Source organism: Vipera berus (genome assembly GCF_964194415.1).
Source record: "Vipera berus genome assembly, chromosome: 1".
Lineage (NCBI taxonomy): Eukaryota > Metazoa > Chordata > Lepidosauria > Squamata > Viperidae > Vipera > Vipera berus.
Genome location: NC_138202.1, coordinates 257,697,916 through 257,717,321, shown reverse-complemented (window position 1 = coordinate 257,717,321; position 19,406 = coordinate 257,697,916). Strand labels below are relative to the sequence as shown.

The window sequence follows — 19,406 nt, the reverse complement described above, 5'->3', positions numbered from 1 at the left end:
ATTACCGTATGCAGTCACAGTTGATTTGACTGTACAGGACTTTTTTGCCATCTACTATGCTTGTTTTTTCATAAATAAAACATATGTAGTATGGTTGTGCATAATTCAAAAATAATTTGAAAGAAATGCTTTGGACCTTGCATGAACATAGCACTTTTCTGCTAACTCATGTTTTAAAACATCAACTACTGTTTAAAGAATCAGTTCATTAAAGTTGATGTGATTTTGAAAGATTAAGCAGAATGAATCAGAAAGATCAGAGATCAAAGTTCCCACCAAAGAAGGAAGAGACTGTTCTGAGGTTCTGCGGAATGGAAGTACTTCAAGAAAAAAGATTAGTTTTTCAGTGAGTTTATGTTCACAGCTCTGGAGTTAATAATAAAACAATTCAGCTTCCAATCTCTGTCAATGTCACGGGAATAGGGAGGTCTACAGTGGATTTCAAATTGTCTGAAAGCCACCATGTGTAAGGATGCTATAACAGCACTCAGCAGAGGAGATTTTGGAACTCACATATGTTCATTTAACATACATGTTTCACCTTTTCAACCACATATATATCAATTGCTTGCTGGGCTATAGTTCATATACATAGAAAATTGAACAAATGTGTTTAATTGAAGCAGATAAACAAGGACGATATGTTATAATTGAATTATTAATGGAAGGCAAGAAAACACTTTTGGTTGGATTAGATGCTCCTAATCAACAGCAAGGAGATTTTTACAATTTATTACACAGCAAGATTATTCAGTGGGATTATAAATCTTGTATTTTTATGGGAGATTGGAACGGTGTCTTGGATGTACAAATGGACAAGAGAGGTCTTTTCAAAAGCACGCCAAATCATGCTAAACTGCCTAAATCTTTTTTTGAGATGAAGGATGACTTGGAATTGAGAGATGTTTGGAGAGAGAGGAACTTGCAAGAAAAAGACTTTACTTTTTTCTCTGACAGACACCAATCTTTCTCCAGGATCGATTTTGTATTAATTACTAATGATTTTTTTCCTAGGATTAAAAAGATCAAGATTTGTCCAAGAACTATATCTGATCATAGTCCAGTATGGTTGGAGATAGAAAAAGATAATGGAGATAGACGGTCTTGGTGTTTAAATGAAAATTTGTTTAGGTACCAGGAAAATATGGAAGAGTGCAAAAAACAGATGAAAGAATTTTTAAAAATTAATATGCATAAAGGTACTTCTATTGAGAATTGAATTTTGGACAGAATTTTATAAAATGGATGAGATCGATCTATACCTTACAGCAGGGGTGTCAAACTCGCAATGTCAAGTGATGTGTCATGACGTATCATGACTTTTTTTTCATTGCTGGCAATGGGGTGGGTGCGGTTTCGCCATGATGCATCCAGCCTGTGGGCCAGCAGTTTGACACCCCTGCCGTACAAAAAAGCACAAATTATTCTTAATGGAGATCTAACAAAGCTTGTGAAGTACAAAAAGGGACAAGACAGGAATACTGACAGTCCTTTTCTTGTTTATATTGAATACAGATATAGGACAGATGAGAAAATTGAAGGAGTAAAGATTAAAAAAGAAACTTATAAGTTAGGGGCTTTTGCAGATGACTTGGTGTTGGTTCTAGACGATTCCTTAAAGATAATTGAAATATGAATTTACACATTAAAGGAATAGCTTTAGCAGGCTTCAAGATTAATAAAGAGAAGATGAAGTTACTAACAAAAATATGAAAATAGAAGCTCAAACAGAATTGATAAACAAATTAGTTTTAAGGTTGAGAAGAAGGCAAAATATGACATCCTTAGGACAAATATAAATTGCTGTTTCAAAACAATTACATTAAGACATGGAATGAAGTTAAAACATGTTAATGTGAGAGGAAGTACAATTTTCATTGCTGGGGAGAATTTTTGTGATTAAAAAATGCATGTCTTGAATAGTATGACTTATACTGATTCAGAGGTTTTTAGAGATTAATACAGAATTGAAACTAGAAGTTTTTCTTTTGTGATTGATTGATAAACAATTGGAAGAATGTCATGGAACTTTGTTTTTGTACATGATAACTGCCATGATATTATTGTAGCACCTGGATAGAAAAATTGGGCATTGCCCACAATGGAGGAATGGTTACTTAAAATGAGAGCTGGATCTTGCTGAGATGATTAAACTGACTTCTTTGATCAGAAAAAAAACCAAACAATAAATCACTTTTATTGCTGACTGGAAGCCCCTTATATGCTTATTGTGTGAAACAGAAAAAAATGAACATACCGTATGATTTATGGTTTTGACAATTAGAATAGAAAGAAAAGAGTAAGAAGTAATCTTATAATTGTACTTACACCTGTTGTAAAGAAAATTCAAAGCTACTTCTCTGTATCATTTCCTATTTATCTTTTACTTTTTCCTACCTTTAGCTTTCCTTTTTATTTAGTTTTCTTTTTCTTACTCTATATTATTTTGCATCAGTTTTTTATTTTGTTTTTAAAAGAACATTTAATAAAATTATATAAAAGAGAATTCATGCCAAATATGATAATAACAACACATTTATTTCTATGGTACAATGATTTTGCGGATTGTTTTATTTGTGGTATGCAGAACAGAAGGGATAATATGCCACTCTCTGTGTAATAAAAGAGAGGCAGAAAGAGGAGAAACCAGGAAGTACATACAAAAGAGGTTTGTCCACATTTCAGCTTATTAACACAAAAGGTCAGTCTGATTGGTTATTCATTACCGAGAGTGACATGGTTTTGGTCTCTCTGCAGTAGCTATATCTTTGAGAGACTAAGGAGTATGAGGAGGAAGAAAGGTAGGGAGATTAAGCTGAAAAAAAATCTGTTCTGCTTCTATTTGCTTGTTTTATCTTTTTTTTTTTTGGATCCCAAGAGAACGGCTCAGGTCTTTCTGAATAATCAGAAGAGGAAGTGAAAAATTCCCCTGACACCAATATTTGCTTTTCATTGCTCAGGTTTCAATCCTGAACGAGTAGCTGCAAGACGAGGAAGAAACTTGGTGAAGACTTTTTGTTTTTAGAAATTGAGAGGAAAGAAATAAGCGATCTTCCGCAATACCAGCAAAGTCTCTTCGCTTTTATCTTGTTCAAAGGGCTTGAAGGATGAGTTTGGAAATGACAGATAATGAAAGAAATAGCTTTCAAGGATTTGTGAATGCATAACGGGGGACAGGAGAGAGGAAAAAAAGAAGGCGAAGAAATTGAAGCTAGCAAGTCAGAGGAGCCGCAGTATGGGGAACTGCTGCCAGAAGAATTGTGCCAGTCTGGAGTCCTATGTGCTCTGGCTTTTCAAAGTTTGTGATTGCAGGTCAGTAGGTAAGATGGGCAGTGATACAAATGGCTCTCCGGTAGGACCACCGATATCACCCCCACTCAGAACAGTAAATCAGACCTGCAGATTTGTTGCTTTGTTTCCTTACCAAGCTCGGACTGAAGATGACCTGAGTTTTCAACCTGGAGATAAGCTTGAAGTGCTGGATACCTCTCAGGAGGGCTGGTGGTTTGCCAAACTGCTTGTGGAGAATGGTCTTGCCAGACCTGGACAAAAGCTGCAAGGCTATATCCCAGCTAACTATATTGCACCTGACCAGAGTATTGAAGCTGAACCGTAAGTTCTGATACAGATGTAGAAGTAGACAAAATACAGGTAGTCTTCAACTTATCGCCACAGCTGAGCCCCAAAACATATGTTGCTAAGTGAGAAATTTGTTAAGTGGGTTTTGCCCCGTTTTGCTACTTTTATTGCCACCTTTCTTAAGTGGATCACTGCAGTTGTTGAATTAGTAACACGGCTGTTAAGTGAATCTGGCTTCCCCATTGACTTTGCTTGTCAGGAGTTGCAAAAGCTGATCACATGACCCTGGGATGCTGCAACTGTCATCATTGTGAGTTGGTTGCCAGGCCTCTGAATTCTGATCATGTGACTATAGGGAGGTTGCAATGGTCATAAGTGTGAAAAATGGTCATAAGTCCATTTTCCAGTGCTGTTGTAACTTCAGTCACTAAGTGAGCTGTTCTAAGTCAAGGACTACCTGTAGATTTCTAGATAATGTACTATATTGCAATCACCAAATAGACCAATAGTCTTGGGGAAATAGCCAAATATATGGAGCTAAATATATGGAAAATGTTCTTTTGAGAGACTAGAAGCAACTAAATGTTGTTGTGGGACTTTGGTCTAATATAACATTTGTGTAGATCCATTATTTTCAATAGAGATTGGGACTGATATTATACCAGTAGCTCATTTAATTTTTTTTTTTTACAAAAAACATTAATGTTTCCCTTTCTCAGAATGAATTTATTTGATTCTTAATAAATCACTATGTGTGGATGTGTGTATGCAGATGTACTCTTTGTTGCTTTAGGGATGACGTACAGGGTAAATGTGACAAATGGGATCTCTTCCACCCCTCATTTAACAATAACCCTTGAGGTGCCTAGATAGCAAGAAAGAGAGCCCTTCCTGGAAGATGTGGATGTCCCCTTCATTAAACAGGCTTTCTGGGCTGCAAAACTCTTTGGTTTTTTTCCTGCCATCATACCGTATCTTGAAAAGGTAAATTGTGGCCCCTGGGATTGCCCAAAGGCATAAAGGGAGCAACTTTCTACTGTATTTAGCTGTTGCTTGGGAGCATATGACTAAAACTGAATGGCTTTTAAAGTGGAAATACAATATCTATGCCCCTTAGAAAGTGAAGCATTCCAGGTCCCCTAAGTTTTAAAATCGCTATTTTAATTATTCAAATATTTAGAAAACTAGTTTGGCCATGAAGGCTGGTGAGACTTAATTGCAGCTTGATTGCTCCTTGTTTACTTTAGTCCAGAAAGTTTGAGGTTTTATTTGCATGAATAGATAAACCAGGGCTGTAAGTTCCTTATTGCAATTTGCATTCATTATTGAATGAAGTAACACATCTTGAACAAAATTCTCTTACTATAGGGAGTTTCAACAAGTGGATATGATTCATTGGTGCATGTCTGTTCTGTTTTTAAAGGCATTTGAGGATTTAGGTGCACTCATCGTTATACACTAATGTTTTTATTTTATTAAAAAGTAATGCATTATGGCATAATTCATGGCATAAGAACTAAAAGTAAAAGTCATGGAGAAAGGGGAAAAGTAATTTCCATTTTTTTTTCAATAGAGTTACAAATATGCTCTAAAATTCTTGAGTAGTCATAAGTCAAGGACTATGTGTAGATCTCTCCAATCTGCCAATTCTGAGCAGCATACAACTCCAATTTTTAATTGGGACTAAAAACATTTATACAATCAATTAAAAAAAACAGCTACTAGAAGTTATGAGTTTCTATTATTTTCATTGGAACAAAGATATGGAGCTGTTTAGCTGCGTAAGCTACCATGTAAAGAAAAAGATGGGTAGAGTGAAATCTGAAGGAAATAAATATAATTTGTTGCCATTATACATTTGGATGTTTCATTACTGTGTGCAAGCCCTAAGCCAAATACAGGTCTGGAGCCTGAAGACTTCATAAGCCCTGGTACATGCCTTGATCTTTAGCAACATGTGGTTGGTATCGCTTCCTGGATAAGCCTGGATAAGCCATGGATATCCAGGAATGAGCCATTTCAGTGTTGGTCCCCTGTTTCTGGAATACTTTTTTAGAGCAGCATGTCTGAACCTTGGCAACTATATGGTGTGTAGATGTCAACTCTCGGAATTCTGGCAGTTGAAGTCCATACAGCTTAATGTTGCCCGCCAAGGTTGAGATACACTATCCTAGAGAGATGGCTTGGAATTGGTGGATTGTGGGTTATTGCTCTGAGGAAAAGACATTCTATCTATGGTTGGTTTTTCATGCCAACTTTTCATCTATGCTACAGTTGTACTTTTTAATGAATAGTGTGTTGCTGCCCAACATAAATTTGAATGCTTTTCAAAAGATTAAAGGTAAAGGTAAAGGTTCCCCCGCACATGCGTGCTAGTCGTTTCCGACTCTAGGGGCCGGTGCTCATCTCCGTTTCAAAGCCTAAGAGCCAGCGCTTGTCCAAGGACATCTCCGTGGTCATGTGGCCGGCATGACTAGACGCCAAAGGCGCACGGAACGCTGTTACCTTCCCACTGTAGTGGTCCCTATTTTTCTACTTGCATTTTTACGTGCTTTCGAACTGCTAGGTTGGCAGAAGCTGGGACGAGTAACAGGCGCTCACTCTGTTACGCGGCACTCGGGATTCGACCCACCAAACTGCCGACCTTCCGATAGACAAGCTCAGCGTCTTAACTCACTGAGCCACCGCGTCCCTATTCAAAAGATTACTTACTGCTTTTTGTACACGGTATGCTTCTCACTTTTTTTTCTTCCTCCTCTTCTTCTCCCCTTCCCTTTTTTTTGTTCTCCACATGTTGGTTTCTAAAGATTTTGTAAGATTCCCTGGGAAAATATTTGTTTGAAAGTATGTTCACATAGAGTACCTTTTAAAAATACATGAGAAATAAATGTGCTTTAATTATTATTTTTCGGTAAAAAGAAATGAAATAATGTCTTCTTGCTTAACTACTTTGCTGATGTTAATTCAACACACCTGTTTCTCTGCCTCACATAAACAAGATTTTGTTGATATCAGTAGTCTTTTAGGTATTCCTGCTGCTATCAGAAACATACCAGGTGTGTGCTGCTCGGCTGTTCCAGGAATGCTTGCTGCCAATGGGAGCATCTACAACCGAATGCATTAGGAAAAAATGCTTATAATGACTTCTTATTCTTAGCACAGCCTTTTATTCCTGGAAGGGGAATAATACTATTTACATAATGACCATTTCTGCATGCTGGCAGCTCTCAGATATGGGCTTATCAGGCCAATCTTACCTCGGTTCAGAAGTTAAGCAGGATTGGGCCAGGGAATCCCAGGTGAGACTGGGAAGGTCTAAAAATAAAATCCAGAGCAAAGGATTTTAGATAGGATGGGATGTCTCCATGCATCCACCAGGATTTGAGTTTGATGCAAGCACATCTGTATCTCAGAAATCACCCTTTAAGGCTTAGCACCGGTTGCAACTGATCGATGACAAGAAAATTACAGCCCGCTAAATAGGTCATGAAGTCAGTGACATCTGAGACTCACTCGTCTCTTCTCATTTGTAATATTGAGGAGCACAATGTGGATGTAAAAAAAAGATTTTGTTTTTATGGGAGTTGTAATACAACCTGCACATCAAGTGCCTAGCTGAGGAAGGCTACCTTATTATCTATCTTAGTTGTTTCACACATCAAGGCAGCTAAACAATAAAATGCTCATTGTCCACAAAACGCTAGAGAAGTAGCTGTGTTACATTTTTCACTAATATACAGATTCGGGATTTTCATTCCCCTGTTCAGCCCAGGCAGCTCATAACATCCTATCTACATAGTTGCTTTGTCATTGTTTGTATCTGAACTTGAGGGACAAAACTGGGGAGTCATACAGTTTCATGCGTGCTGTTCAGAGCTGTTAATGAAGACATGCAGTTCACAGGAAGGATGGGCTTATGGATGGGTTTCATAGCCAAACAAATGTTTTCTAATGCTACAGAAATTTAGTAGTTCTCAGCAATAAAAAAAAAATTACTACTTCACATATTTATCTTTTCTTAGCTTATAATATCTACAAAGTATTGTGGACTGGTATATGTGCAGTGTTGCTTCTGTTTTAAGCAAAGCAGTTTCTGCCAAGAGCCTACACAGATTTATTTATTAGATTTTTATCCCATCTTTATTAATTTATAAGTAACTCAAAACTGCAAACAGACATGATATTCCTTCCTCTTTCTGTTTTCCCCACAAACAACCCTGTGAGGTAGGCTGGGCTGAGATAGAGTGACTGGCCCAAAGTTACCCAGCCAACTTTCATGGCTAAGGTGAGACTAGAACTCATGGTCTCCGCTTTCTAGGCCAGCACCTACATCATTCTGGTAGTTCTCAACTTACACTCACAGTTGAGCTCCAACATTTCTGTTGCTAAGCAAGACTGTTAAGTGAATTGTACCCCATTTTATAAACAAATCACTGCTGTTGTTAATAAACTATACCATGCAGCTGTTAAGTGACTTTGGCTTCCCTCATTGACTTTGCTTGTCAGAAGCCAGCTGAGAAGGTTACAAGTGGTGGTCACATGATCCTGTGACATTGCAACTGTTGTAAATACATGCCAGGTGCCAAGCACCTGAATTTTGATAATGTGACCATTGGGATGATACAACCATTGTAAGTGTGAAAACCAGTCATAAGCCACTTTTTCCAGTGCTGTTATAACTTTGAATGGTTACTAAATGCATGGTTGTAAGTTGCAAACTACCTGTACATGTTGATTAAACTTTGCCATCCATGAGTAGTCTATGTAGGATCTACCACTACAGTATATTTTCTGTTTTTCCCTGTAGGAGACAGATTGGCAGAGCCAGGGGAAGGAGTCAAAAGGGGAATCACCTTAGAATCTCTAGGCAGTCACAAGAGAACTAATGCTGTTGAACCTTACTTTTACATAGGTGCAAACCATTAGTGTGAGAAGATTCTTGTGCATAGGCTTGAACAATAAATTGGTAATTTTGAACTGTTTCTGTGTAGAACTAGTTTTTTGCCCCTGACCGTCCCCTCCTTCATGGGGCTCAGATGCTCATTTGATGTGAAAGGGATTGGTGCATGTACAAAAAGCTTCTCCATAAAAGGAATGGTTCCTTGTAATTGCCCCTCATCTTTATTTCACAGAGAGAAACTCTTTATTAACCATGTATTGAATATTTATTTATTTATTTTATTTATTTATTTTAATTCCATTTATATCCCACCCTTCTCCGAAGACTCAGGGCGGCTTACAAGCTTAGCAGTAGCCTTCATTCTATGTATATGCCTGCTTATTAGGGCTTTCACACACACCCCAAGTGGCATTATTACAAAGTCAGCTTAATTGCCCCCAACAATCTGGGTCCTCATTTTACCTACCTCGGAAGGATGGAAGGCTGAGTCAACCTTGAGCCTGGTGGGATTCGAACCTGCACTAATTGCAGGCAGCTGGTGTTACTTAAGGAGGCATTAGCCCACTGCTCCACCAAGGCTATATATCAGTTGCAGAGAAGGGTGACCTCTGGATCTTCCCTTTTTAAGTCGGTTGGGAATATGGGAACTTTATTCAATAGATTAACAAGGCCCAATCTGGAGAAAGCTCTATTACCATCTATTATTTATGCCATTGTCCTCTATTATTTGCAGCTGGAAAGCAAACCCTGTCCAGGCTTGTAAAGTTGAAAAAAAAAGATCTTTCAAGGATTGTTTTCTTTCACATTTGTTTAGCATTTATATATTAGCTCAGCATATTATCCTCATGTGGGTAGATTAGGCATCCGGCTATATCCAGCTGTTTCATCAAGACAGAAGCAATTTTCATAGTCCTGGCTTAGAAATCTAGTAATAACTTTCATTGTTATTATTGTAGGTAGCAACATGTACCAAAATACAGAAAGGGTGAAAGAATGCCATTTTCCCCAAAGGCTGCCTAGGTGATAAGGTATTAGGGTTTTGGAGACCTTTGTCTATATTAGCCAATTCAGTGACTGGAGGCTTTACTAACATAAGTAATTTATTACATGTACTTTTCAAAGCTACCTACTGAAACTATGAAATATTATTATAACTAATAGATGATTTTAAAGAATATGTTGATTTTACAGTTTTAATTCAGCTTATTATAAAACTAAAGTTTTATTGTACAATCAAAAGTAGGCATTGCCTTCTGAAGAACTTAATCAGCTGAAGCACAGAGCAGGGGTATTCTTAACTAATGGCTTTTAATGACTTATCTACAAATTTAAAATAATACAACCAACATATTTTTCTAAAATATTTTTGATTCTTTTAAACCAGTGGTGGTGAACCTTTTAGAGACCGAGTGGCCAAACTGCAACCCAAAACCCACTTATTTATTGCTGGGTGCTGGGTGGGTGTGGCCCACTGGGTGGCTGTGGCTGTGGTGGTCATGGAAGATTGGGTGGATGTGGCCAAGGTGGGTGTGGTCACCTCAATGTTTCTCATGGGAAGGGACACCTGTGGGGGGTGGGCAGGGTTGGGGGAGCTCCAGGAGGTCTCTGGCAGGTGGGACGGTAGGCAGGAGACTCATCCTGTGGGGTGAGGCAAGGCAGGGTGGGGGTGCCATTGCCATGGGGCAAGGCAAGGGCTAGGGCAGCTGAAGCCTGACACCATCGCCCCCCCCCACAGGCCAGTGAGTGCATGGGGGCAAACGGTATCAGTAGCCACAGCCTGCCGGCCCCTCGCCGGCACTCTGGGACTCCGCAGCCTGTCGCCAGCAGTTCAAAGAAGCCGCCTCCGAGATGGATGGTCAGCCAAAGCTGAGGAGGTGATGCAGTGGGTGGTGCCTGGGAAAAGGAGAGCATGTAAGGCCAGGAGGGACGGGATGGGGGGAGGGAAACCAGCTGTGACAGGATGCATTCAGCCACGTGGGACCTTGGCAAATTAGTAGGCGGCTGGTGGAAGAGGGACAGTTGCCACCTCCGGGGCACGGTGCAGGTGCCCACAGAGAGGGCTCTGAGTGCTGCCTCTGGCACCCATGCCATAGGTTCACCGCCACTTCTTTTAAACTAGGTTTGAATGATTTTTTTAGTGAAGATTATTATATACAACCCATCAAGATCATATATTATTCAGATTTTCTTCTGTAAAGGAACAACTACATAAGGTAACTGATTACTCTACAAAACAAAATCATAAAAATATACAAATATAACAATCAAAACAGCACTACAACTTTATAATAAAATATCCTCTTATTCTATTTTTTGTCACTTTTTAACTTCTCTTTCCTCTTGATTTTCTCCTCTTCCTAACACTCCTTTGTTGTTATTTTATATTTTGTTGCCTTTTGAAACTTAATAAAGTTGGTTAGAAAACAAGATCACATACTCATGATCTCAGTCTTTTGAAATGGATGATTTTGTTTCTTTTTCCAGTAACTTCCTTCCTTCCTTCCTTCCTTCCTTCCTTCCTTCCTTCCTTCCTTCCTTCCTTCCTTCCTTCCTTCCTTCCCTCCCTCTCTCTGTCTCTCTCTGCCTCCCTCTCTCTTTCTCTTTCTTCCCCGTATCCAACTAATATTTCAGATTTTAATGAACATATCTAGACATGTAATGTGGCTTATTTTTAATGACCTCAATAAGATTGGTATGAATATAGATTTAATGCATATATTATTTAAATCCCATCAGTAATATTTACTTTAATTATCCTAACTATCTGTAATCCTCAGCAAGGAAGCAAAGCCTGAATTTTCTAGCGGTAGATTTATTTTAACAAAGCATGTAAATTAGCACTTCGGGGGTATCAAAGTGTCCAAATTAAAAGTTTGATCCTTCTTTTTTATTCTTCATTTCTTTTTATAATATTCTGCACTGCAAAATAAGTGTCAGAGAAACAATAAATCACCTTCCATTGATGTATTAGTGACAATTGTTTTACCTAAACATGATAATAACCCTCTGCCAAAGTATTATAGACAACAAATGCTGTCCAGCTGCACTGTGGTAATAACCGAGTCCAGGTAGGATTTGCTGGTTGACAACAAATCCTCCTTTGTTTTCTAAAAAGATGAAGGAGCAAAAAAAAGGCTTAGTGTCTTTTCTTACATATTTGCTAGCCTTCCTCCCCACCAATTTGCGTGATTTTCAGGGGATACTGTTATATTGTGACATGGGGTACCTGTGATAGCAAGCATTCTTAAGAAATTTAATATATTGAAAGCACACTTTAGTGAGGCAAAAATAGGACTTCCATTTCTACAACCAGAAGTGTCCCCGGTCTTTCCCTTTCCTTTTAGGAGGAAAGAGAAAAACCACAATCACAATTGTTTTTCAGATTTTTCTACCCGGGGAAAGAACTACCATATTGAAAAGAACATTGCAATGCTATAAGGGTATTATCTGGGGAGAATTTTGAGACTTGGGAATAAACCCCTTAAGGGAAAAGAGAAGAGAGGAATGGAATTATTAAAGGGAATATTAATTGTTTGAAGAGCATGGCTGTACCAGGGGAGATAATTATAAATAAAAGGCATGAGATACAGAGATGGTTATACAGAGGATGTAGGAAAAGGAGTAGCAGAACCTGAGGTGGAGTCAAAAGAGGAATCGGCTTAGAGTCGCTATGTAGCTACAAGCGGGCCAAGCCCAATCCCTCTTGAATTCTGTTAACTCTTATCTGGCGTCAAAATAGTGCTATCTGTTAGTTGAGTAGATTCTTGTTCATAGGCATGCGTAATAATAAATCAGTTTAATTGACATGTGGTCCTAGTCTTTCAGGCTTCACAGTATTCTAATAGTGTACAAATTTAATAAAAAAAGGTTGCACAAATCAAAATTAAGTCAATTATCAGTTTGTACAGGTAGTTCTCAATTAACAGCCCTATTTGGGACCGGAATTTCCATGGTTAAGTGATGTAATCATTAAGCAAAACATCACATGACTTCACTGCTTCGTGTTGCCAGTTTCAGTAGATTGTGTTCATTAGGCCAGGATTTCACACTTCTTCTGTTCTGCTGTACTCCTCTCTGCTTCAGCTCCCCCCTGGCTCTCTTCCCCCCATCTCTGCCCTTTTGGCCACCCTGTACCCCACTACTCTGCCGCCCTACACAACAGTGTGGTCAGCAGTGGGAGGAAGAAGACAGAAAAGGTCATCTGGAACAAGGGTGATGGAGAGCAGGGGGGGGCAGAGCAAAGGGGGGGGCAGAGTACAGAGCAGCAGGGTTGGTCAAGAGCACGGCAGCCAAAATGGCAGAGATGCAGGGAGACAGGGTGAATGAATGGAGCTGAAGTGCACCCTATGGATCATAAATGCGGGTAGGCAACCAAGCAACCAGGTTTTCATCCTGTGACCACAGGGTATTGCAATTGTGTAACTTTGATGGAAGATTCATACAGGACCATTGTAATTTCAAATGGTGACTGAAGGAAGTGCAGACTACCTGTAGATGGAAAACAAGGAATAGTAAGTTTGAAATTAATTTATGGAGTGATGGGATTGTTGTTCCATCCAGGCAGATTCTTAAAAAGGGAATGCTGAAACTTTAACTTCCGAGATATGTAGTCGCATATGTGAATGTGAGAATATTTTGAGCAAAGGAAAAGCATTCTTTTGTTGTACATCACCAGAAGTCACTTTTATTTGAAATGGAGAGCTACGCAAATATGACAATTATTATTATTACAAGTAACAGTCTGCATATTTTCAGAGGAACTTTTAAAGTTCTATTTTCCTTTCTCTTGTGAAATAAAATTCTAGCAATTTTAATTCTGTGTGATTTTCATAAGTTTTGAATGCAAATTTATTTTTATACTTTCCCAAAGTAGCGCAGGGTGATGTTAGAAGCAAAATCAATAGAACAATTCAAAATAAAAGTCTATTGAAAAACACTATAAAACAATAAAAGCTCAGAAAGGTAGCTGGAAAGAGCATAAATGTTTTATATTATTTTTGCCTTAAGATCTAATTGTGATTTGGTTGGGTACTTGTCAAAATAGGATTACAATAATCAAAATCTCTCCAAGCACCCTCTGTTTTGATTCAGGGTCAGCCTGTGGGTTTGGCAGTTGGGTCGGACGATTCAGAGGAGGAGGAGGGGGGTGTTGGAGAGGTTGCTGAGGGTGTTGGAGAGCTTGCTGATGAGAGCCCTCAGCCAGGCCCCTCCCACCTGGTTACGACGCAGACCCAGCTGTGTGAGCCTGACAGTGTGGATGAAGATGACCCACAGCTGGCCCTGTTCAAGGACGCCCGACACAGGAGGCAGTCAATCAGGAGTAAACAGAGGAAGGCAATGGGGCACCTCAGAAGGAGGCAGAGAGAAGCCACGCCCTGAACTGTATTTAAGGGGGAATGTGTGGGAGGGCTGGTTTGCTGAAGGCAACCATTTGAATAGCTCCTGTTTCATGGTTCGTGTCTTGTTTTTGCTCTGTTTGCTTTTGTTTCCATAAATTTGGCAGGCTTAGTTCCAGCCTCTTGCCTTCTTGTAAAGGGGTTGTCCCTGCCTTATCTGCAGGGCCGGTAGTAGGCTGGTACAGAACACCCTCAAACTTTGGAGCCATTTGAGCACAGCTGGAATTTTGAAAGAATCACCTGGGTTCTTTTCTTATTCTTTTATAAACTAAGAGTTTAGTTCTCCATTCATAAAGTGGCCATTATGGCGGTGATGGCCAGTGACCAAATCCCAATATACTATAACCAAACTGTTGAGAAAGATCAGGTCCCAGTAGTTCCCCTAGATGCATCTTATGTTGCAATTTCCTTGTTTGGTTTGTATGATTTTTACCTAGGTTGGAGACATCTCTTCCAAACCGAACACCCTATTTTTAATTTCCAAAGATGTCCACGTGTGCCATGTAAGGCCCATGTAAGGTCTTGGTAGTAAAAGTAATTGTTTGAAATTACTTTACAACATGTTAACATCCCCTGTTCTGTTCTGTTTATAAATGTCAATTGATAATGGAAAGAGGGAGTCTATGGGCTCCTACTGGAATCACACTGAATATCACAGTTCAAGCTTAAATTCTATAAGAAAATAAACTAAGCTTTGAGGTTTAATATTAATCAGACGGTTAAAAGACTTACTGGAAAATAAATACTTTTTCATTCAATTTGTAGTGACGTATACAAATACAAGATAGTGTCAAGAGTTGTTCCCCTGTCTAATAACTACTGCTAGATTCTCTGTGCTTTGACTGGGGAAAACTAAGGATTCTAAAAATGGAGCAATTGAAAAGTAGAATATTCAAATACATAGCTATGGCTGAAGAGCAGATATTAGAAAATAGTAAATTTTACCCTTTTAATAAACAGGTGTGTTGGTTGATTAGTGGTATAATCAAACATACACATTAACTAATAATAATCATCTATGATATTTAATTTGCTAATCATGCTGGGCAGAATTTTTGTGTGTCTATGTCTCATGAATGCAAACACAGGGGAGTTTACATCATAATGTTATAAAGAAAAAGAAGCTGGTTTAAATTCTTCAATAGCAGACAGTATCAGCTTTTACTTTAAGTGATATCAGTAATTTATCCCAGAGTACTTTACCTTACCCTGAAAATGGGATATGTTAAAGGAAGCTAAAAGCATTTCTATCAAATGAAATAACAGGAGAGATGACTCTTTGAAGAAAAATTTAAGAAGCTAAATCTGATTATTGTAAGCAAGGCATTAAGAATGTAATTGACTGATTAAACATGAACAACATGTGAATTCAGATTAAGATAATGACTCATGGTGGAATCATGACTTCATTATGATTAAGCAGACTTCACAGAATTACACCATTGATTACAACAGAGAGGTTAGGAGGCCTCATAAGATAACATTATTTAATTTGCAGTAAATCTGTACACGTCTCTATTATTCTGAAGAAAGAATGGACACTGAAATGCTCACTTATATTCAGTTGCATCCCACGAATAATTTCACTCAGAAAGCTATGGGAGGTTTGCTACAATTTTATTGTAAATGCTGTTGATTGATTATGTGCCATCAAGAATTGTTGACTCTTACTGACCACATAGATAGTTTTAATCCATGATGATCTGGTCCTTCAGCTCTTCCAACAATGTAGTAAAGGTAAAGGTAAAGGTTACCCCGCACATGCGTGCTAGTCGTTTCCAACTCTAGGGGCTGGTGCTCATCTCCGTTTCAAAGCCAAAGAGCCAGCGCTTGTCCGAGGACGTCTCCGTGGTCATGTGGCCGGCATGACTAGATGCCAAAGGCACACGGAACGCTGTTACCTTCCCACCGTAGTGGTCCCTATTTTTCTACTTGCATTTTTACATGCTTTCGAACTGCTAGGTTGGCAGAAGCTGGGACAAGTAACAGGCGCTCACTCTGCTATGTGGCACTCGGGATTTGACCCGCCAAACTGCCGACCTTCTGATTGACAAGCTCAGCGTCCTAACCCACTGAGCCACCGCGTCCCTTGTTCCAACAATATATGTACCCATTACTAATGTATTTAAGTCCAACCATCTTGTAGCTGGCTCATCCTTTTCTCTTTCCTTCCAATTTTCCCAGCATTAGAGTCTTCTCCAGAGATCTAAGTCTTCACATAATATGTCTGAAGTAGGATAATTTGAGCCTCATCATTTGTGGCTCAGGTGAGAATTCTGGGTTCATTTGTTTAGTGATACATTGGTTTCTCTTCTTGGCTGTCCACAGTATTCTCAGGAGTCTTCTCCAACTCCAAAGTTCAAAAGCACTGATACTGCTTACAATTTCCTGCTTTTTCAAACTTCAAAGTACCATGCCTTGCACATTTCTGATGTTTGGTAATGCTGGTAATGACCTTTAAAGCCCTACAGAGCATGGGTCCGGAGTACCTTAGGGAGCACCTGCGGCCGGCATCAACTTCCCTCCGCCCAGTGCGCTCCCACAGAGAGGGCCTCCTCAGGGTGCCACCGGTCAGAGAATGCCGTCTGGTGGCCCCCAGGGGGAGAGCGTTCTCTGTGGGTGCGCCGGATTTGTGGAACCGCTTACCAGTTGAGCTCCGGATGGCGCCCGACCTTCGCTCCTTCCGGCGTGATCTAAAGACCTACTTGTTTGAACAAGCCGGCCTGGTCTGATGGGTTTGGGTTTTATTATTGCTTTTAACGTACTGTATTTATTGTTGTATTGTATTGGGCATTATGTTTAATCTTTTCTTAACTTTTGTATCTTCGTATTTTAGTATTTATTGCCCTGTTCACCGCCCTGAGTCCTTCGGGAGAAGGGCAGTATACAAATAAAATTATTATTATTATTATTATTATTATTATTATTATTATTATTATTATTATTATTATTATTATTATTATTATTATTATTATTATTATTATTATTATTATTATTTTGTAGGTACACACACACACACACACACACACATCTTGGCATTTGAATATCTTTCCCAAGGTCTTAATGCTACACATGGCCATTTACAAACAAACAGATCATCTCTACTGACATTCCTTTCTTGGAGGAAATGGCAAAGGTTTTCCGCTGAGCATTATTCTTCCTCTGGAGCATTGCGGTGCTTCAGGGTTGAAAAGATTAGACAGTGACATCACTGTTGTCCAGGAGATGATGAATTGGGGGCTCCTCTCATGTCCCCGGCAGGAGCTGGAGTGAAGGATGGGAGCTCACCCCACCCCATGCAGGACTTGGGTCTTGAATGCCGGCTTGCTAACCTCCAACTCAGTATCCTAACCACATGAGCCACCATGCTTCCTATTCACTAGGAAAATGACATAGAACCACAGGACAAAGAATCAAAGTACCTTAAATTCTATTAAGGTTTAATCTTTCTTGCAACTCCTGTGAGACCTGCATAATTTTCCAAGAAGACTCAGCAAACTCAATAATTTTGCTTCAACCTGAAGCCCGCTCATTTAAGAGTTTGGACTGACTTTCTACTGGTGTTTTAGAGAGAAATTAAACCTTCCTTCAAGAGAATGGAAGATGAAATAGTGGGAGACTTTGGTTTTCTTCTCGCTTCTTTTTTGGAATTGCTCAAAGCTACTCTTCCCATTCTCTTCCTTATGCTTTCTGCCTTAACCCACTTTGTAATAAAAATAGCTCTCCTTTAATAAGAAGCTTGGGCGGGTGGTAATGATTAATTTTCTCTAGGTCTCATGCTTGAGAAGCACAGATCTTTTTTGTCGCAATTCTTATTTGGCTGCTTCAGCTGGATGAGTCGTGATCCTGTATTCTGTGGTTCATTGTTTTATCTACAGTAGCTAGCACACCCGTTATCTACCACTTGAAATACATTTTTTTAACACCAACATTTCTATTCTGAGCATGAAAGCTTTAAATATTCAAAACGATCCATTTGTGAGCTTTAAAGCTGTATAACAGTCTTGCTTAGCAACAGAAATGTTGGGGCTGAACTGTGAGCGTTAAGTTGAGAACTGCCAGAATGATGTAGGTGCTGGACTAGAAAGTGGGAGACCATGAGTTCTAGTCTCACCTTAGCCATGAAAGTTGGCTGGGTGACTTTGGGCCAGTCACTCTATCTCAGCCCAGCCCACCTCACAGGGTTGTTTGTGGGGAAAACAGAAAGAGGAAGGAATACCACGTATGCTTGCAGTCTTGAGTTACTTATAAAATAATAAAGATGGGATAAAAATCTAATAAATAAATCTGTGTAGGCTCCTGGCAGAAACTGCTTTGCTTAAAACAGAAAAGGCTTAGTTAATTTTTTGGAGATATCAGCTGTTTTCCACTCTGACCTCCTTAGCCAGTTGTTAAACAATGATTCTTCAGCATACATTTGAAGCACACCTCTCTGGGCTTCTCTGGTGTTTTTTGTTATCAGTGATGACGCCAGGAAAGAACAAAGTCCACAATTCAAAGGGCGTAAATTACTTGCAAGTTAGCTCTAAATAAATTAAGATATTGCTAAAGCATACAGATAAGAATATTAGTGGGAAAAGGGGTAACGGTTTTATTAGTTTTATTAGTTATTAGTATATTGCTCCATACAACATTATCATTATCATTTATCATAAAAAGTTCTTGAGAATGAGGAACACTCCAATCTAGGAAATACAGGAGAAATGGTTGACATCACAATTCAGGTGGAAAATTAATCTTCCCTTTGAGCCTTAACTCAGCCTTTTCATACGCTTCCTGAAGTGTATGTTGGTAAGAGACATATGGACTGCAGTATCACTGTTATTTAGATTGCCTTGTTCAATCACTGGATTAACTCAAAATCGGTCTAGGTCAGGGGTCCCAACCTGTGGGCCATGGCCCATTACTGTGGGCTCATGGCCCCACTTGCATGAGAGTTGCAGGGGCTTGGGGGTCTCTCTTGCATGGACGCTCAGAGCCTCACTTGTGTGAGCGCTTGGGACATTACTCGAGTGAGGTTTGTGGTTCTCATGTCCCCACTTGAGTGAGGGTCACAGGTGTTTGCAGCCCCACTCATGTGAACATTGCTCACTCATGTGAGTGTTGCACGTGCTCAAGGCCTCACTCACATGAGGACTCAGCCTCATTCGCATGAGAGTCGTAGGTGCCCTCAGCACCACTTGGGTGAGCGATCGGTGCTCATGCATGCACATGCATGTGCACATGCTCCTTCCCCTCTCACAAAACCATCCCCTCTTTCCCTTCTCCCCTCTCTGGGCTGTCAACCCAGAAAGGTTGGGGAACTCTGCTCTAAGTAACATTATCGAGAAATCATGGAAGCATAAAACCGGAGGCATGGGATAGCACTTAGCTCATGTATTAGGCAATTTGTGCAGATGATCTTTTATCTCCAATCTTGGTCTCACACTTTTGATGACAAGCCAGTATTTTGGGGTCATGGGTATATAATATAATTAAGTGTTATATATTATCAATAAACTTAGATTCAATGAATACAGATAAAACATCAC

General features: G+C 39.4%; 1 protein-coding gene across 3 annotated transcripts in view; it reads left to right on the top strand.

Moving 5' to 3' along the window:
- The first annotated feature begins 2,117 nt into the window (after positions 1-2,117).
- The window catches only part of FRK (fyn related Src family tyrosine kinase), a 62,112-nt gene continuing 44,823 nt past the window's right edge, over positions 2,118-19,406 (top strand). For 2 of the 3 annotated variants that reach the window (XM_081325427.1, XM_081325425.1), the window contains exon 1: positions 2,118-3,612. In XM_081325427.1, the coding sequence (XP_081181553.1) occupies positions 3,236-3,612 (377 nt within the window). In that variant the 5' untranslated portion in view covers positions 2,118-3,235. The remainder of the gene's footprint in view (positions 3,613-19,406) is intronic. The other variant, XM_081325426.1, reaches the window with a different exon arrangement.